At 40.1% G+C, this 21,334-nt stretch overlaps 2 protein-coding genes across 2 annotated transcripts; one reads left to right on the forward strand and one right to left on the reverse strand.

Annotated features, from left to right (window-relative positions):
- Positions 1 to 638: 638 nt before the first annotated feature.
- LOC128734275 (deubiquitinase DESI2) lies at positions 639 to 4,620 on the reverse strand. Its single transcript, XM_053828372.1, has 6 exons — positions 4,198 to 4,620; positions 3,505 to 3,995; positions 2,881 to 3,047; positions 2,675 to 2,816; positions 2,520 to 2,608; positions 639 to 2,444 (listed from the first exon to the last, which is right to left on the reverse strand). The coding sequence occupies exons 2-6, from the start codon at positions 3,637 to 3,639 to the stop codon at positions 2,366 to 2,368; spliced, it is 612 nt and encodes a 203-aa protein (XP_053684347.1). The 5' UTR covers positions 3,640 to 3,995; positions 4,198 to 4,620; the 3' UTR covers positions 639 to 2,365.
- Positions 4,621 to 14,641: 10,021 nt separating this feature from the next.
- On the forward strand, positions 14,642 to 18,294 carry LOC128734026 (RNA polymerase-associated protein Rtf1). Its single transcript, XM_053827991.1, has 5 exons — positions 14,642 to 14,798; positions 14,961 to 15,153; positions 15,212 to 16,960; positions 17,080 to 17,506; positions 17,577 to 18,294. Exons 2-5 carry the CDS (start codon positions 15,076 to 15,078, stop codon positions 17,684 to 17,686), a joined length of 2,364 nt encoding a protein of 787 aa, XP_053683966.1. The 5' UTR covers positions 14,642 to 14,798; positions 14,961 to 15,075; the 3' UTR covers positions 17,687 to 18,294.
- The last annotated feature ends 3,040 nt before the right edge of the window (positions 18,295 to 21,334 follow it).

Raw genomic sequence — 21,334 nt, forward strand, 5'->3', positions numbered from 1 at the left:
ACGCCTCCAGCTGCCCGTAGACGGCCGTCGTCTGTTCAAGCTCCGCTTGGACAGTGCCTATTTATGAAGGTGTACTTCAAGAAGCGGCTGGATTCTGCTTAGCTCTGCAAAGCCCGTTCCCAGTTCGTTGGACGCTCTACCGCTTTGGTAAAATTGGGCCTTACAATCACGGATCTTCCACCTTCCTATCTTTGCGACAGATGCTAAACTTTCGGAGTACAAGCCGTTCAAGCAGCACCCTGTCGCCAAATTAAGCAATCTGCAGTTCCAGGTACCAAGCATCCATTCCATGTCCTTTTTCGGTAGTCTTTATCCATGCCGGATGTTCCGAGGCGTATTTTTGTAGTAGTGTGGTTTAGGAAGATTGCCGAGACAATGCGTTTGTTAAAACAGCTGCTCGTTCCGGGTCAGACGCTGTTGCGAGCCGCTCCAATCAGGAATTCAGAAGCTCACCAGGATGAGGAACCGGTGATTCATTTTTTGGTGGAATCACCATCAAGAGCCTAAATACGGCAACGCAATTAGAAGTGGATTGCAAACATATTGTAACTCGAAGTAGTTGTTTGCCAAGCTTTCGGAGACTACGAATACATCCTGTTAGTTTTAGTTCGCGAATAATATATTTATTCATTTCGCTGGTGTGTTCAGTTATAAAAACAGAAGTAGGAGAAAAATGGCATTGTTCTTTTAGTTGGTTGGAAATATAGATTTACTTTATACAAAAGGAGAACCTGTTTTGCTTTTCAAGAGATTTCATTAGCATTTCAGTTTGAACTTTTTTTTAGTATTTAGTCTTGTTAATACTAGGGGTCTGACTTTGTCGCCGTTCTATCGTATCATACCAATGATTCGCTGCTTGAAAAAAAATAAAATTTAAAATTGAATATTGTAATGCGGCTTTTCTATACTGATAGAAATTTTTTTTTGTTAACGATATTTGTTGTAATTCGACATAAAGTGTGGCAAGTCAGTATACGGTAAAACTATAAAATGTCTGGAAAAGGAACTATTTCTGCCTATGTGTAAAAATGGTCTGTCTCTATTGACATAAGGTCGTTAATTGGCGTAAAATTACGCAGAGTGAATATCCTTTAGCATAACAGTTCCTTGATATCTTTGATCGGAAAGAAAAACTACCATCCTTTGTATCACACAACTATATGTCACATGAGAGAGACCTGCATTAAATATTCGCCACAGGCTCAGACGATATAACCTCCTCTATAATTTTTCTACATAGATTCCGCTTAAAACTTGCGCCTCTGCTCAATTGCGCCGTTCACTCTATAAATACTTTTCGTTTATTTGATATCATTACAGCTAGTTGTTAGTTCGAAAAGGGTAATCAGTGTAAAATTCAAACACAATGAAAGCATCCCATAAACTGCTTACAGGATTCCATCCATTATGGCCAACGTTACGATAATTTTCCCTAGCCTACAGACTCTTAACATATTTTTATTATTTCCGTTTGTAATAATGAAAGGAGCATCTGTACAAATAATTTTGTTTTTCGTGGTCACTTTCTTCCTTCGACTACACTTGCTGCTGCATACTCAAACTATGCTGGCTGTCAAATAAACTCTGTGTGCTTAATACCTTTTCTTTTAGTTTAGCATTTTTTTTTAATATCAGACATTGGGGACCGTCCCGATTGACTAACCCACTACACAATCGGTTATAGTTTTAGTTGCCGTTAAAACAGTATTATTTTAAACCTCTGTTCGCTGGACTGCTTCCTCTTCCTTCCTGGTTTAAGATAGACTTTCTCCAAACTTCGATTATATACCTATTTATTACACATTTTACTTGCTCACGTTACTTATGTTTTTGTCAATCGTTTGTTTATCATTATTTTAGTTTGAAACAAATAGTTTTATCTCGTCTGCTTGTCGAAGGTTATTTTACATCTATATGTATATTTGCTTACTTTTCTGAGTACAACTTTAGTTTTATCAATATCAAGTGGCAGAAACTCAAATGTGTCGCAAATATTTTGATTAATTGTAACCTAAACTGTAACTAATCAAAATAAATAACTCACATCATTCATTTGGTTTATTGAAAGCGAGAATTTTTAAACACAAATAAATGAAAACAAACACCAGAATGCAAACGCTCTTCGAGTAGTTGCAAACCCCTTCTAAAATGAGTTTCTATAATCATGAGAAAATCAACCAACATACAGCATAGGATTTATGGCAAACTTTCAGAGAGTTACCTTTTTAGGAAGTCGCGCAGATTTTTTTTTCTATTTGCCACTAGACGATGGAAGGTTTCTTTTGTCGATTGCCGCTCCGACGGTGGAAATACCGCACTGGTTGTCATCATCTGCTACGCTATTACTAGTGTCCATAAGCTACTCTCAGAATGGACTGGAATCCGAGTCACGATCCTGTCTAACGGTTATCGTCTGTTGTAAGGCATTGGGTGTCAGCCATTCTCTGCAGAATAGTTAATGATGTAAGGGTTTCAATTTCAAACATTGGGTGCTTACAAAAAGCAAGACATGGACTTACTTCGGCAAACAACGCTGAAGAAAGGGTACACACGAACTAAAGTGTGCCAACCGGTTTACCCAGCTAGGGATTTCCTGTCCGCAGAGAATCTAAAGGCGAAATAGTTTAAATTAGGTTTACTAACAGAACCTAGATTCCATCGTGGCAGTACTTACTTGTGTCAGCGAGCCGGAGAAATGGTTACAATTGTTGTTCATTAAGTGGTACCGGTCGCCCCGGAATTGGTTCCCCAGTTCTTCCACTATCCGTCGAACTTCCTCTTCGGTGAAATCAGTACAACCAATCTGAATGCTTTGTCTTTAAACAATGGAAAGAATAATGCAACATAATCTTTGCTTTCCTTGCCGGTAGAGCATCTTACCGAAACCGAAATTGCTCGCCCAGCTCATCGTGATCCCGTGGTGATATCTCAAACACTCCTGTAAATGGGAAAGGATGTCCTCCGTAGGCAAATTCCGTTCCAAAGACCTCAACCCCCGAATGGAACACACCAAGTCCAATAGAAGTTGTATATTCGTTGATCCAGTACTGCACAAGTTAAACATAGAAAAGAAGATTACAATTTTTTGTCTCCAAGAGTGCTTCAGTTCATTCTGATAAAGCTCACACACCACAGTAAAATGGAAGTAATAAAAATGTCTGTTGTATAAAATTCCTAATTGTCTTCATCAGCCCTCTTCAATGTTATCATCGTTTGACAGAGCAGACAATATCACCACCAAAAGTGCACAAACAAAGCAGCAGTTAAAATAGCTCACTTTGTCGTTTTATAGCCGATTTAGCAAAATACAGCCAAGCGTTCCGCTTATGATTACTCATTCTGCAAACGTCGCTTAATTAAATCCAGCAGGCGCAGCCGAACACACTCCTATATGCCCACCAACAGTTACCCTTACAGCCTATGCTTGCTAAGTCGTTCATTAAGTCACTTCAATTGACCTCTTACGGCCTTGTGGTCGTGGTGTAGAGTTACACGGGTACTTACCATATCGTATACGTTGAGTATGACTGGTTCGCGGCTTCCCATCGCTGTCGGTAGCAGTTCGTCGCTTCCACTATCCTTTGGCACCCCGAGACAGCTGGGGAAGGGCAGATTGCAGGGAAGCCCGTTCGAAAACATCACAACATCCAACAACGTCAGATAAAGTCAGAACAGTAGCAGTAGCAGCAACAGCAGGGAGATATCGGTTAGGGCTGGTTGCAGTTCTAGCGGTTCTAGGATTTTCGTCAGTATGGGTGCAAATACTGGATCAAGGCATGGATTTACGAATGATGGGATGATCAAATTTTGGCCTTTTCCGTCCGAAATCTTTTTTTTTTTTGTTTTAACCAAATGAATGAGTGGCTATCGTATGGCTATCTATACAGCGGGTCCCAAGATCGTGTCCGAGGGTGACAGATTTATGAAGAGGCGAAAGAGATTTCGATTCTAGCTCAATACATTGGGTAATGGTGGGCTGGATAGAGAGGTTACAACTAAAAGAAAGTGGAGATAAAAGAGGCATGAGGATAATGATACTACACAGTTCGACACTATCTACAAAGAACGACTATTGTAGTTCGAGTGGATAGGAATGGAACTTGTCAACGTTTTCGGATAGCAGCTTAAGTGCTGTAATTTTCATTCTACCCAAAAGCACGTCAACATTGTGTGTGAAAGAAAACAAAAAAAACTTACGAGTTGTAAAATGTTCCAGAACAGGTATCTATTATGATGTGCGTTCAAGCACTGTAATTCAGCTTATCGTCAATAACAAAAAAACACAAATTAGTCACTTCTCTCTGTCTGGAACGTCTTATAACTTTTGTCCTTTGTGCGTCCACCCTCTTTGGTTGCTTCGATTTGATTTTACGCCTTCGTCGTCGTCGCTACACTCTTTTATCAGATATGTTGTATCTGTGAATATTAACTACTGCTCAGGTTTCTCGTGTTCTCCCAATTGCCTCGTCGGTGCTGATTCATACTCATTCACTTTTTCGCAACGCAATTTTCAAGGTACTTGCGGACACGATTTGAGATATTAAAAACTAAAAATCTGTCAACCTATCGCGCTACCAAATTTTCAACACACAAAAATTTTCATTTTTCTACGACTCTTTCGTTTCGCTGGTGTCCGCTGTGGTTGTGTGATGACAGTAGGTGACAGTTTTCTGACATAAAATGCATCCAAGGCCGATTTAGATTAAACGTCAGCGCCCGGAACGGAATGTTAAAGGCCTATAAAATCAAGAGCAACATTTCAAATAGGCCGAAGTCAAAACTGACAGTTTCGAGAAAATCGATGTTGAAACTTGAGCATCATTTTTTAACTCCTTATTTGATATAAACAGTGTTGCTTAGAATTGAATGTCACATTATGACGCAAAAACATAATAGTTTAATGTGTAATGCAACAACCAGCAGAAAAAACATTAATTTACTTTGTAATTTGCAAAAATATGCGTTTGGCCGTTTTCGGAGATCATTCGGTAATACGACTTTTTCATAAGGCTGATTTGATTATCAATTGTTGATGGGGCCTTTGACATGAGGCTTTTATTTACTGTCAGTGGTGATATGATTTTGGTATTGGGCCGTTTTTTAGACAGCTTTTCGCGTTTGGCCTTTTTTTTATCACGTTGTTTTGAAGCGCAATGGCTAGAAAAGGTTAAAAATTCGTAACTGGGACAGCTTACTGGATCAGCTTTATTATTTCTACTAGAAAAGTTGGGGTTTAATTTCATCAGCAAATCTGCCACCGTTGAACAGGTTTGTGAAGCGAAACGTGTTACCCGTGAGGTGCGGCAGTGCGGCAGTCGCTATTGGTAGTGTGAAGCAGCAGCAGTTCATCCATTATTAGCATTTCTAACTCACCACAGCGTGCAAGTGCATCACGCCTTGGCAGTTCAGCGATAGTAAATGTCTCGGGCGCGCAACTAACGAACTCTGTCCGGTTCCTCCACAGGTGATATATATATACAGCGAAATAGTTTTTTTCGTGCAAGCCGAAAAGTAACGTAAATTTTTGTTGCCGCGCAGGCTTAAATACTAAACATGTCGTGTCTGTGAATGACCGTGTTATTTATGCAGGTAGCATCGTATTGTTTTTTTTGGTCGTCCGTCGAGTCTCTCGCGCAATTGTACAGCGGGGATCATCTTCGCAGCAGCAGCAAGCAGCAGAAATCCCACAACAAAAATAGGGCCGAATGCAAAACAAAACACAAACTGCGTATAGGCTTTTTCATACAGAAGGGCCGAAGCACAAAATGAAAACTTTGTTGCCAGTTTTCACATAAGGCTTTTTCAAATTTGCTTTTTAAGAGTCATAAAGTTTTCAAATCGCTATGATGTTTGGTATTATTATAGATACTTATAAAAGCTTTAAATATAACCAAAAAACCAGTTTTTTTATATTTTGCACTTGGGCCCTATTGAAATGTTGCTCTTGAAATGCACTCACGCTTTTAAAGGTCTCGTTAAATATTACGTAACGACAAAAATAGAAATTTCACGTAAAAAGGTCTATCTGCCTACCCGAAAAAAAAAATTACATTAAACTTTGCAGTACAAACAATGCGTCTACAACAGTTTTTATTGTGAACATTGGAACTTATGGAGAGTTTATTGTAAAGTGTCTCAAAATCAAATTTTATTCATATTTTTGTTTCTTATTTTAAGCAATAGAATTGGCCATAGTTCATCACAAAATTATTGCCTTTTTTAAATAATTATATTTTGTTTTTTCGCTTAAAAAAATTACCATAATAGGACGATAACTTTCACTGTAAATGAAAATTTTTGTTAGCGAAAAAATCGATTTTTTATTGTTAATATACTTAACAACCCGTAGAACACAAAAGTGGTGATGGGTTAAAACCCCCCCAAAAAAAAAAAAAAAACCGTAGAACAACAAGGTAGAATCTCTGAAAACCATGAAAATTATGGTGATCAACAATAAGTTTGATAGTTTGGTCACAGAGAACAGCCATTAATCTTAATCTCGTGCCACGTGTAAAAGCTTTAAAGCGAGCTTTATAGTATGTGGTAATGCAATGTATGTAAATATGCATAAATATATTTAATATATTTATTAAATTTGAAGTGATTCGTCCCGTAGGGGTACCTATTGGACAGGACGTGAAACGTTGTATCACAAAAAAGCCAATTTTCTATCAAAAAAGAGCCAGCTTCCTGATTTCATGCGTGCAACGGAAGAAATAAAAATTCACCAGAGAAGCGCAAAAGTGCTGCTGCAAACCACAGCAAACAACGAAACCATAGATTTTCGGACACAGTGCATACGAATTTTACTACGTTACGGCAATTTGACAGTTTTTCCATGGGTTTTCTGTCAAATTTCCGCAACGTAGTAAAATCCGCATGCTTCGAGTTTGGGCTAAGGCCAAACCATCGGCCAGATTGAATCGATTTTTGTGTAATTAGTGATTAACTTGGACCAGTGGCATGTTATCATAAACTGCAGTTGGAATTTACACCACAGAGAACTGTGCATCATAAAGGTTGAAATACCCAAGTAACAATTTCAGGTTGATCACACGCTTTTATAGCTGATTTTATTCAACCTGTGGCTGATCTATGGTTTAGGTTTAGATATAAAAACCTTCTTTCCACTCTTAAACATCTAAATCTTGTGATTTTATCAAGCTTCAGGCTAATTAATAGCTGCTTTCGAAGCTGCAATGAAGCTTAACAGAAACTTTTTTGCGCTTTTAAATCGCCAATTTGCGCAATGCTGTCAATTCTATTTTTAGAACGAGAAATAGTTTTGTAATCTGGTTTTCCATTCGTTTCCAACGCTTCTTCAACCTTTTTGCAGCCAAAAAAATCTATTTTGAAATTTAAAAAAATGGAACGCGTCATTCTTATTTTGCCGTGAACGCGATTATTTTTAATTTCGAAATACTTTAATTCGTCTAAGTAAGACTAGCTAAATTAAAATGCATGTCTTTTTTCCTGGAATTGAACCCGCCATCTTTTGATCCATAAGCAGTCATCGTATGATCCGCCCCATTTGCATCTGCAGAACAGACAGTGAAAATATCTTTACATCTGAAGCCTAGCCCGGCTAGCGTGAAGCAGTCGATAATGTCGATAACTGACTAAATTTTGCTGTCAGCCGAATTGCGAAATTCTATGATCTGACAGTATGTGTGCTGTGAGCCGTAAGAAAACTTGGTAGAAGTTTGTAAAGCCACTTTAACACCCTTAAGCAGCCTTAACCCATTAAGCCCCACACTTTTCCCAGCAGGGATACACTCAAAATATATTTCACGTCGAAGTTACCTGAAAAGTTATGTGAATATTTTCCATCCAGCTTTTCCTGTAGTATTTACGTGATTTTCAGGTAGAACGCACGCATACTAATGCGTTAACGTGAAAATCAGATAGATGTTATTATTTTTTCCAATAACAATCAGCTGAAAGTCACGTAAATCCCTGTAGAGAAATTTACGTGATTTTTCACGTGGAAAGAACGTGTGGATTATTTTGAGTGTAGAAAGTTGAAACTTTCAGGAAAATTCTCTTTTAGGTCAACTAAGAAAAAGACGCTGACATGTATTTTTAATTTTGTCCCTGTGACCCACAACGCTACGTTGCGAAAACGCAACGCTGGGCGTTAAGGGTATACCGTTTTTGCATACCTTCATTATTATCCATATGAATGCTTCATACTTTTTTACCGTTACATCAAATTTGGGATTTTTTTTTTGTGATTTTGAGTATTAATAAAGATTAAATGAACGACTTAGAGTATTACATGTTATGTTTTGTGATAGATATCGAAACATTTGGGTTGGAGACCATCTTCCCAGATAACACAAAATCGTAATAGAAAGTTCACATTAAATCGTTTTCATGTCAATTTCACATTGGAATTGTATAATGATTAGAGTATGTCAAATTGAAGTGAACAATAAGTTGTTTTGCAATCGTGCGTGTCTTCATATACAATTCATGACTGTGAATTATAAAGCAGGATAGACAATTGCAATATTTGATTATATCTATATCATATATTCAGGAGTATTTAGTTACGTGTTATAAAAACTGCGCAAAATAGAATTACAAATAGTTGTCAAAATTTTCGCACGTACATCGCCTCCACTTTGGTACATATATGCTCTTATATGGCGTGAAATATAACTTTTTCGTTCAGATATGATTTCGTATACCTCAGTTGCAATCGAGATATACAAACCAAATGGTTTACTGGGTTTGCACCATGATGTATAGAGCATGGTGAAACGCTAATGATCAACAGTAGGCGAAGTGGAGTAAAAGCTTTTGTTGTGCAGGGCAAGGGACGGCACGATGCTCTGTGACGTAGGAAGTTTGCAGCTTTTTCTCGTTGCTTTGGTTTTATTAACAACACCCATAGCAACAAATGTTTGTTACAAATTGTTTGCTGTCTGCTAAAAGGAATCACTTGCTTGTGATCGATGACAAAATATTTGTTTGGTTTTACGAAAACTAAAATTAAGGTAAGTAATACTGTAATAATATTTATAAGTGGTTCTAATGTATTCTTTTCAGCTGCAAATTCACCCAAATACCGGCGAACCAACACGCATTCTTTTTCCAAACGGACGTTAATCATTCGGCACTGGAGAATTTCATCCAGTTCATGGTGATGAGGTGAATGAAAGCAAGTTGCTCATCCTGCATTTATCAGTACAGCGGAAGTGCTGCTAATTAGAAGGAATGGCAGAAAGGGGAGAAAGCGCATCTGCGAATCCGTCGCCTGCCAATGAAACTTTTTACCTGTCTTATAGTGGGATCACGACTATTAGCTCGAATGCGTAAATTCCGAGGTTAAAACCACTGCAGAGGAGTTGAATTCATTTGTACAAGCTCGATTTGCATGATGGTACAAAAAAGTAGTAAAAATCACCGCTACCTTTATCCCTGTCCCCTGTAGTGAAGTGATCGTTGCCACACAAGTGCAGCGCAATAGCAAGTGCATGCAAATTTTACAAACGCACCCGTCAAAGAAATGAACGCTTCACCAAGGAACCTCCTCTATCACACCGCAAAGGCGCAAACGGCTTAGATCCAAAAACATGATAAATTGTCAGATCCTCTACAGGCTGCCGTTGAGTCAGCACCCCAAATTCAAACCGTTCAAATTGTCACGCAAATCATCCCCCAAACATAGAAACTATCGTCGGAACCGTACTAAGTAGAGGTGCCTATTGAAACAATCAACTCTAAAGCCGGGCCCGAATACGCTGATACCTCGGAGGCGAGAAAAGCGTATAAAAATGGACAATGAACAAGAAGCAGATGCTTCGGTTCATTACTTTCAAGAAAAAACCTGTTTATGAAAAACTGTTATACATTATTATTAAATGATACATAAATAGAAATATGATTTTTGATTTTGAAATAAATACTTTGCTTTAACTCTGATAGTTACGCTATGACAAGAACGTCATCATCAGAAAAGCGCCCTCCGCCTGCCTTGATGTTGTTGTATATATAACACGAGCACGTGTTTTAGACTGTAAGCTTTTGTAAAAAAGATGCCTACGTCACAGACTTTTATAGCTTTTTTCAATATGACTGCTTCTGCTTTTCGGCATACCGTTTCACCATGCTCTATACACCATGCTTTGCACTAGACGCATTGTATGCAGTTTGAATGCTAAATGCATGTCATCGCAGATGATTAAATGCCTACCAACACGTTCCGGAAAGGTTGTAACATTAAATTTGGGTCCATGAAACTGTCGTTGCCATCACTCAATTCCTCCAGATATTCCGAAGACAAAGGTAGTTTAACAATTTTATTACGCTCGTATCACAACGGCTTCTCCATCTGCCATCAGTGTTTAAAGCTGCGAATTCTTTGTTATGTAAACTTTTATAATGTTTCCGGAATATTTTAAATAAGCGAATGATAAGATTTACATTCAATTGTTTACTAAAAAGCAACGATATCAAATGAAACGCCGCAGCGAACGAACGAAAACAAACGTTCCCGTTGCAAATTTTGAATATCGTTACTTCCTAGCGTTGCGTTTTCGCAACGCAAAGGTTCAAACCTATTTTAAAATTACAAAAATAATCAAAATTATGAAACAAAGTATTTTTTGGCAAGCAACCGATTCTTACTAACACTGATTGATAGGTCAGGTGTTAATAGAGGTAAAATCGAATTTTATGAACATTTTTCCTTAACTGTCTGAAAAATAGCAAAACCTGTTGTTTTGTCACAGCTGTAATTATGTTACATGTAACATCTGACCTTTGAGCAAAAACAGGTCGATTAGATTTTTTTCTAATCTTTCTTTGTTTCTCAGGGTCCAAGTTGATATCTTAAACCGGGCCTTCTCTAGAATCGAATGAAAGTGCGTTGCGTTTTCGCAACGCTGGGAGGAAATGGGTTACAAATAACATTAAAGTCAAAGCATGTTCGTCGTAAATAACACGTGCCATTCGAATGTACTTCTCTTTTTACATGAATGGCAACAGGCACGTAAGTTAGCGGCGTCGATCCACTGTATCTTGCTCCGAGAAGGTTTTACTAGTTTACTTTCACAGCTTATCGCTTGTAATCAGGGACCGAAGCGGTTACATTTTTTCCATACATTTACCAGTATGCAGTGCCATATCAGAATCTCAGCCAATACCGTCGAGTCGTATTGTTTCTGTATCGAGAGAGCCTATCTCTTGATGTGTTGAAACTAGCTGAAATACGTACATGATAATAAGTAAACATTCTTATTTCACTGTGACTAGTCGAAAAAAATGTCGCAGCATAGAAGTGATTGGCATTCGCCACTTTTTGCTTACAGTTCTAGCTGGAATAGTATGGACAAGCGATAGAGAATAAGGTGTAATTTTTGATGCGTTTTCCACCTGAAACTTGAAAATTGATGAATTTTTGGCACGGTTTTGTGGTTGACCACTACTTTAAAAATCTTGTAAGAATAGATGCAGTAGATTTCGTTTTCAATTTTGAAAACGTTCTTCTTTGAATCCGCATTATTTGGGGAAAAGCTGTAGACATACGAATGAAGCAGCAAACGAGAATACCAAAAATCAAAAGCCGGTAAAATTTACCGAAATCTAAATAGCTGAACATTCGGTAAAAATTTCGATGGTGCATCAATGTTTACGGATTTTAGTAATGTTTGGGATCATAATTTTTTTACCGAATGTTCAGCTGTTTAGATTTCGGTAAAATTTTACCGAATTCAGTGCTTTTTTAGTGTGCAAAAAAGCCACTTTTTTGGGAAAATTAAAATACCCAATGGATCATTGCAGGTAGCTTTTGCTCATGCTTACCGCTAGATGGACATTTTTATTCTGAACACTTTTTAATTTGAATCGCGCTGGTTTGCACGATGTGCAAATTAAAAATGGTTCAAATGTTATTCTCAATATGACATCATTTGTTTATGCAGACAATGCACATAAACACGATTAAACAAATCGCGTACTGACCTAGCGTGTTTAATCGGTTTCACATTTCGTTTTCCTAACGATTAGGATAGAAAGCCGATCGGAAAATGCAATATTCGCACTTGCAACAGCCAACTAAAACAAACCACCAAAACAATAACGAAGAGCAGGGCGGCCAGTTCACACAGGTTTCAGCATATTTCGGGTTATCAGTTGTTTAAATTAAAAAGTAACCCCGTTAGTTTGCATGAGGAATCGTTCAAACGAACGGGGGTCCACTGTATTTAGAGTAAACTTTAAGGCTGATACAGATTACATGTCATATTGCAAATTGCATCAAAAACGCGAAATGCAAGAAACTTGCAAACATTTTGCAAGCAAAATTTCAGCAGTGAACCGTCAATTATTCATGTCAATTTATTGGGATTCACACTTGCAATAAGTTGACATAAATATTTGACAGCTCGCTGCTAGCATTTTACTTGTAAACTGTTTGCAAGATTTTTGCATTTCGCGTTTTTGATGCAATTTGCAATAATCTCTTGCCGTTCCGTTGTTGTTGGCGGTTGATAACGGTTAATCTGAGCCGGTCTTTTTAGGTGAACCAATCAGATTGCAAGGCAGTTTGACAGTCGGTTATAGACGTTCGTCGAATGTGTTTGACAGAATATGTCTCTATGCTGGAGCCATCTGTGAAATTTTTTAGCTTTTTCAATGATCCATTGCGTAACAATTTTTAACAGAAATTCAACATACCCCACACCTGCTGCGTTATGTAATATTTGTACGGCACCTAAGAGTGTACCTAAATTTACGAGCAACATATCAAAAGGTCTAATGTGCAAATGAGAGATTCTCTTTGGTTCTCCTCTTCTACTGTTCCCACGAAGGCATAAACGCATTTCAACCCAGTTTTTCTAAAAGATTATTTAGCTAGCCAATAACGCCACTAACTGTTTTATGCTAAAAAGATGCACTCAAGTTCATTTGGATCAGCGGGATAAGAGAAAGAGAGTAGACACGTAGAGAATCTCTCATTTGCACATTGTACCCTTTTGAAATGTCACTCAAGCATTGTATTAATGGTATACAGTGGACCCCCGTTCGTTTGAACGATTCCTCATGCAAACTAACGTGGTTAGCTTTTAATTTGAACAACTGGTAACCCTAAATATGCTGGAGCTTGTGTGAGCTGACTCCCTGTTTTTTTGTTATTGTTTTGGTGGTTCGATTCAGTTGGCAGTTGCAAGCAGCGAATATTTCATTCTCCGATCAGATTTCTACCATAATCGTTGGGAAAACGCATTTTGAAACAGATTAAACACGCTAGATCAGTACAAACAAATCGTGTTTATGTGCATTGTCTGCATAAGCAAATGATGTCATATTGAGAATGGCATTTGAACCATTTTTAATTTGCACGTCGTGCCAACCAACGGGGTTCAAATTAAAAAGTGATCAGATTAAAAACGGTCAAACGAACGGGGTCCACGGTAAAATGTAGGTAAACCTAGAGAGCCTTAGAGAGTCGCCATCTTTAACCGAAAATTCCAATCGAACAGAATCAGTTGTCAAAAGTAAGTCCAATCGAACAGGAGACTTGTCAAAACATCGATTAGAGAGCCCTAAAAAGAGTAACGACTAGAGAGCCTGTTAAAGATAGAAAGACACAATCTCAAATCAAGAACATTTTTTGAGCAGATTTTTTTGAATTTTTAGCAGCTTTTTATGTATTATTCAAAATAAAAGCTTCAGAGAAAAATTCCTCTAGTATGTTGTTTTTAGGTACATTTAGGTAAAATGTAGGTAAACCTAGAGAGCATTAGAGAGTCGCCATCTTAAACCGAAAATTCCAATCGAACAGAATCAGTTGTCAAAAGTAAGTTCAATCGAACAGGAGACTTGTCAAAACATCGATTAGAGAGCCCTAAAAAGAGTAACGACTAGAGAGCCTGTTAAAGATAGAAAGACACAATCTCAAATCAAGAACATTTTTTGAGCAGATTTTTTTGAATTTTTAGCAGCTTTTTATGTATTATTCAAAATAAAAGCTTCAGAGAAAAATTCCTCTAGTAAGTTGTTTTTATATATAGCATCGAGAAACTCGAAATCTTTAATTTAAATCGCTGGTTCTCAAAAGAATTATAGCAATAACAGACAACAGCAGCATAACTATTTACGGTACGACCAATAACTGTGGTAAAATTATCATGAAAAGGAATTACATATCCAGATTTTATAAAAGTAATTTATTTCAAATGTCTGTTGATTACAGAATAATCTGTGCGTGCGGCAATACTGACAGACACAGCTGCATTGTTGCTAGATAATTTGTTTCAGATGACGACTCTCTAAGGCTCTCTAGGTAAACTTTGAGGTAAACTATAGTTTGTAACAATGAACGGTTGGAAATGTATATGATAGGCAAACACGTTCTAATTATACCTACTCTGAACGGTTTTAGAAAAGCGGTGAATAAATAGAATAACTCACCTTATGTCTGGTCAGTTCATTTGAAATACAAATTTACACGAGTGCAGTGCGCGTTTCGTTCCGTTGACGGTTAAGCTGATCCAATCTTTTGACAAATCTCTGTGCAAATCTGCTCAATTTTGCTACCTGGGCGAAAAGGCTCTTTTCCACTAAAAATCTTGCATTTTTCCCCCACAAAACGTAAAGGCCAGCTTAACGTTTGTCATTTTCGCTTCACTACTCGCGGAAGGCCATAGTGGAAGTTTGGAACGGTTTTTGGTGGAATTTTCTTTTGAATTTTGCTCCTGAGGAGTTCAAATTCTTTATACGCCAACCGGAAGCTATAACTAGCAAACGTGTACTTCCCATTGCTGCTGAATCTGGCTACTGGCATCAAGGTAAGTCGATAGTGCTGCATTATGTGTTCAATTTCTCGATTAATGCTGGTGACGTTCGCTAAGTAAAAAAATGACGCCTGCATTCTTTTTCGGGCAACGCAAAAGCAAGAAAAATGTGTTCTACATATTGTAAATGTAAATTTTTTCGCTATCCTTTCACAGGTGTACCTAAAAAGTATTCCCTTGAGGTTTACTTGCTAGGAGCGCTTTGGTTGGTTGGTTCCAGGCACTGACGACGAGAAAATAGTCTGCGAAAGGAAAGAATAAGAAAACTAACATGGTGAAAAGGAAAACTCAACCACTTATCGATTCGGACAGCAGCAGCGATTCCGGATCCGAGTCCGACTTGGATTCTGTAAGTTTGCATTGAAAATGGTACCGAATTTTTAGCTAATACATAATCTGTGTTTTAGGAATTGCTGTCATTGGCCAAGAAGAAGAAAACTTCACGCCTTCCGTCCAACTCTCCCGGAAAATCGTCTGGATCAGACTCGGACGATGATTCGGAACCGGAGGCAGCCGCGCAACGGAGGAAGCGTAACGCAAAACCATCGTCATCCTCCGAATCTGAGCAGGAGGATGACAAAGCTGATTCGGAGCCCGATGAAGAGGAAGCGAACGCTAAGAAACCTGCTGTGAGGAGTGCGCAAAAGCAGAAGGATGACGATGAAGCAGAGAAATCTGAGCTGGAAGAAGGTCAGCTTACATCTGACGATGAATCCGGATCTGGTTCCGGAGACGACAGTGACGATGAAAGCGGCAGTAGCAGCAGCAGTGGTGATTCGGAATTTGATGACGGGTATGATGATAATCTGATGGGTGATGATGCGGATCGCGCTAGACTGAATGCTCTTTCTGAGAAAGAGCGAGAAACCGAAATCTTCAAACGTATTGAACGACGTGATGTAATGAAAACTCGCTGGGAAATTGAACGAAAACTAAAGCTGGCCAAAAAAGCGGAGCGCGCAAAAGACAAGGAATCGCAGCCCCCGAAGAAGAAGAGGAAGAAGGACCGCAAGAAGAAGTTGGCACAGCAGAAAGCACTCGAAGAACGTAAGAAGAAGGCGAAACTACCGTCTCCCGAGCCAGAGGAGGCAGTAGTTCCTGTCCCGCAGCAGCCGACCCAGAAGGCTGATTCCGAGCCTGAAGCTGGCGAAGAAAGTCCTATTTCGTCACCGGACAAATCCAAGGAATCAGAATACGCTTCTGGAGCGTCCGATTACTTTGATCCAAAGGAACGTTCCAAGGAGCGCAAAAAGAATGTCGAGGCCAATCGAACGGATGATAAGAGAAGCAATGCCATGGCTATGCTGAAGGCAAAACGCGAAGGCAAAGCTAAACGAGAAGAAGAGGAGGCCAAACGAGAAGCTCAACGTAAGGCAGAAACGGAAGATAAAGACGAACTAGAAGATGTTCCTGGCGGCAAGTCGTCGCAGAAATTGAAGGCGTCCGATATCTATTCGGATGATTCCGGCAGTTCAAGTGAAGAGGAAAAGAAGCCGAGTGCTGCCGCACCCACTGGTCAACGTTCGCGATCAGGCTCGAGCAGTGGAAGTGCCAGTGACAGTCGTTCTTCCTCAGATAGCGAAACCGAAGGCGGTGAAGCAAAGGGCGAAAAGAAAACCACTTCTAGTTCCAGTTCGTCAAGCAAGAAACCGGTCGCCATCAGCACGCGGGACGAGCTGAACAAGCTGAGAATTTCGCGGCATAAAATTGAACGTTTCATCAATCTACCGATGTTCGATCAGGTTGTGTTGAACTGTTTCGTGAGAATTAATATCGGCAATAACAATGGTCGGCCAGTCTACCGGGTGGCGGAGATCGTGGGAGTTGTTGAGACAGCGAAAATTTACCAACTTGGCAAAGGGCGCACCAATAAAGGCTTTCGACTGCGGCACGGTAGCCAGGAGCGAGTCTTCCGGTTGGAATTCATCTCCAACCAGGACTTCACGGACAGTGAGTACCAGAAGTGGCTCAGTGTGTGCGAAGCCACCGGAACGGCACTTCCCAATGTGGATATGATCGATAAGAAGCAGCGGGAAATTAAGGATGCGGTGACGTACGAATTTAAGGATGCCGATATCGACAAGATTATCGAGGAGAAGAATCGATTCCGGCCGCATCCTACCAATTATGCCATGAAGAAGACATTGCTGATGAAGGTTAGTTTTTTTTTTATCTCAATTATGGAATAATTATTCGTTAAATAACTATTAAACTAATTCATATGAATTGATTGTTCACCAAGTTTTAACACAGCACTTTTGCTTTATATTTCCAGGAACGTGATGCCGCTCAGCTGCGCGGGGAAGACGAACTGGCACGGGACTTGAATATACAAATACAAGAGCTGGAAGAGCGAGCCAGCTCGCTGGACAAGCGACGAAGCAGCAGTATTAGCTTGATATCCTACATCAACGATCGGAACCGCAAGCGCAACGTCGAGGATGCCGAAAAGGCCATTATGGAAGAAGTCCGTGCTACACGGGGTGTGAAAATCGAAGATCCGTTCACGCGCCGCCAAACGCAACCACGGATGTCGTTTAAGGCGTCAGACAAGCGCGAGGAATTGCCGACCATCCAGATGCCGGCGCCTCCACCACCTGGTCAAAAGAAGAAACTGGATGAAAAGAAAGCTTCTTCCAGCTCCGACAACAATTTGTACTCATTGCATGATTTTGAAATCGACCTGGATGTTCCTTTGCCAAGTAAGTTCCGGAGACGTAAACATTTTCTTATTGTTTTTTAATTAGGTACTAACCACAATCTTTTTTGCAGTCGGTTCTGTGAATGTTCTTCCGAAGCCTGTGGAGAAACCGGTCAAAGAGACCGGTCCGAAACGATCGCTCAATCTGGAGGACTACAAGAAGAAGCGAGGTTTAATCTAAAACTGACTACCTATCAGTGGCATTAGTTTTAAGCGGTACAAGCAACCGAAGTAAGTGCTATATATGAACGCTCGCTGAATAGCACACAGTGCGAGATAGATACACGCTTCATTACACGCACGTAGACGCACTCGATGCTGACAGCTGAGTTTACTTAGTATAAATTGTGTGCAACATCATGTTTCTGAATCTGCGGTAATCTAGCACGAACCTCAATTTGATAAAGATTCGTTAGTTTTTCCTTACTCCGTTACAATTTATAAAACAAAATAGACGCGTGTGTATATTCTGCTCAGTCTATTCGCAAAAAGTATCTTACCTAGCTTAGGTTCAATTGATTTGTTGCAGTTGCTTGTGTTTAATAGTAACCAAGAATTCACAAATTATTACTTCAGCGTTTCCGAGCATTACCGGTTTACGTTTCAGCACCACAATAGCCTGGTTAGCCAACCGCATCATGTGAACATAGATTGTCTTCTAATTTTATTTATTTGTATCATCCTCTTTTACGGTGTCGATGATTGCTAGTTATGTAATATAATCCAATTAATGCTGTAAACAGTTTTATGCGCATTACCAGGAAAATCTTACTGAACGAACAAATAAAGCAAGAGAATTTGTTTAAATTCTAATTATATAAGTATATTATTTTCGATCCGGAAAGAAACTTGCTCAATTTTCTGGTTTTAGGAACGCAAATTGGTAAGTTTTATCTAGTTTAATCTAATTTCATACTCATACTATCTCATAATTTTTGAAAGCATCCTGAAAAAGACGATTACGTGAATCTATCATTTTTCTTGTCAACGGCCTGGCCAACTGCGCAGGGACCGCAGAGAGACTTCAGTGGAACTAGAAATAATGCATACTTCCATTCAAGTTCTTAAAATTCAATTGAAGGAAGAAAGCGTGGACCTCCCCGTACCAAACGCTTCTCTTATAAATATTGATGCAACAGTCGTTGGGAGTACGTTTGCTAACAAAGGATAAGTGATACTACGAACCCTCGGGCATGAGCTAATGGCATTTAGACCAGAAGCCAAGCTGTAATCCACTCGCACCTACTTTCTCGATTTTCTGTTACCATCGCTCGTTGATTACAGATATCAATGATGGAGTTTCCCCTTGGATATTCAGTTCTCAAGCCACTTAGATTTTGCCCTTTTGATTACAACACCTCAACCAAGCAGAATTTGAAAACTCATACACCATATGACGTAGCAATAAACATTGAACCAAACCTCTACGAGACGCGTGTATTGATTCGGTTCATTACACGAGTGCTCAAAACTATCGACAGTATACACCAGGTGACGAAGCCGTCCTCCTCGGCTAAACATCGACCAACGTCCGATGTCGCAGACGTGCAATCCTTCCGTGGACCAAACGTCGACTCGGACCATTATCTCAGCAAGATCTGCGCCCGATTGTCTAACGTATTCAAATCGAAACCAACGAGGAAGATACGACTGAACATTCGGCGATTATCAGCAGAAAGAGTTGCTGCAAAGTACTCTCGGAAGACTGATGAGCGGATCGGTGAACAATTCGTAGAGAACCTGAACGAATCGTGGATCCACAACGCAATCAGTACTACAGCGCGAGAACTGTTGAGTTCTCGTTGAAACTGTTGAAACTTCTTTAATACGACCAACAGAATCAGGAACCGGACCGTGCCAACTCCTGTTATGTGTAACGACAAGGAGGGAAATCTGATTACCGAAAGATCGGAAGTGGCTAGGCGTTGAAAATAACATTTCGATGCATTGTTGAATGGTGAACAAGATGATGCGGTTCACGGAAACAGGATAACGATTGAGGATGATGGACAAGCTGTGGATCCACCAACTTTGGACAAGGTTAGAAAAGCAACGAGAGAGCTGAAAAACGGCAAAACAGTTAGAAAGGAAGGCATCCCCGCCGAACTTTTGAAAGTCGGAAGCGAACGGCTGTATTCGGCAGTCTATCAGGTTATACTAAAGGTATGGACTGAGGAGGAATTACCTATCGACTGGTTCTAAGGTTTCATATGCCCTATTTACAAAAAGGGCTATCGACTCGAATGCAGCAATTATTGAGCCATCAATCTCCTCAATTCTGCATACAAAATTCTCTCCCTGTTTCCTGTTTCTCAGACTGAGGCCGTTGCAGGAAACCTTTGTTGGCGAACACCAGTGCGCTTTTCGAGTGGGATGCTCCACGATGGACCAAATGTTCACCTTGCGACAGATTCTCGATAAGTTCCGGGAGTTCAACTTGCAGACCCACCATTTGTTTATAGACTTCAAGGCGGCGCACGATTCAGTTAAACAAAATGAGCTGTGGCAGATTATGCTTAAACATGGTTTTCCAACAAAACTGATTAGGCTTATGCTACGCCCTTGATGGTTCAAAATTAAGTGTCAGGATAGCGAGTGAGACATCGGGCTCGTTTGTGGCGTTAGATGGCTTGAAGCAAGGTAACGGACTATCGAATTTGCAATGTTAAACATGCATTGGAAGGTTCTATTCGAAGGGCAGACGTGCAGAGAAGCGGTACCATCATCACGAAATCTCATATGCTCCTATGGGTTCGCGGACGACATCGATACCATCGGTGTTAACCGTAGCCTTTCGGGTGCTGACAATGCGGTGGTGATAGATGAAGATACTTTTGAAGTGATCAACGCATTTGTTTACGTTGGCCTTGGTACGTTAGTAACATGTGACAACGATGTGAGCCGTGAAGTTAACAGGCGAATAGCGGCTGCCATCAGGGCCTTCTACGGATTACGTAGCAAGCTGAGGTCCCGTAGCCTGCAGCTTCGTGCAAAACTCGCGCTCTATAAGATGCTAATTCTCCCGGTGGTACTCTACGGTCACGAAGGGACCGATAAGCTCTAGGTGCTTTTGAGCGTAGGATCCTGTGATCAATTCTTGGCGGCATATTAGACGAAGGAGTATGGCGCAGGCGCATGAATCATGAAATATACCAAGTATACAAAGATGCGGAAATTAAAATACAGCAGGCTGTAATGGGCTGGCCAAAAAAGGAAAAGAGACCAGCGAAAACAAAATTTAGCAGAGAACCCGACAGAGGCCGACCCCGTACTCGTTGGATGAGCGCTGTTGATGAGGATGCTAGAGCAGCGGGAGTTAGAGGAGACTGAAGAGCGGCAGCCCACGACTGAGAAAGGTGAAAACGGCTCCTGAATCCGGAAGGGATTCGCTAAGCGGATTGTCGCCGGAAAAGTATACTAATGGCGATGAACTTAAAGTGTTCAATGAGCTTATATATTTGGATCGCTAGAATCTCATCGTCGATGGTAACACGAATAAGGAGATTCAACGACGTATTCAAGCTGGAAGGGCTTCAAATGGTGAGTTGACAACCTGAAAGGAGTGTCAAACACAGCTCTGGCCCTCCCAAGCTCCCGCCTCACACCTCCACGAGTCATATGATATCAAATGCGGCGTAGCCTGGGCAATGTTATCAATCTGACAATAGCGAAGTGAGGAGGGGCGACGCGAATACTGGCGCGGTAACCATAGCATGGCAGCAGAGGAAATGCTTCGTCAAACACGAGCGTCTGTTCACCAAGGAGGTGCGGCTCAAATAGCGTCTGTTCTCCATGTTAGGGACAGCAGATTATTATACTCGTCCTCGTG

Source organism: Sabethes cyaneus, chromosome 2 (genome assembly GCF_943734655.1).
Source record: "Sabethes cyaneus chromosome 2, idSabCyanKW18_F2, whole genome shotgun sequence".
In the NCBI taxonomy this organism is placed as follows: Eukaryota; Metazoa; Arthropoda; class Insecta; order Diptera; family Culicidae; genus Sabethes; species Sabethes cyaneus.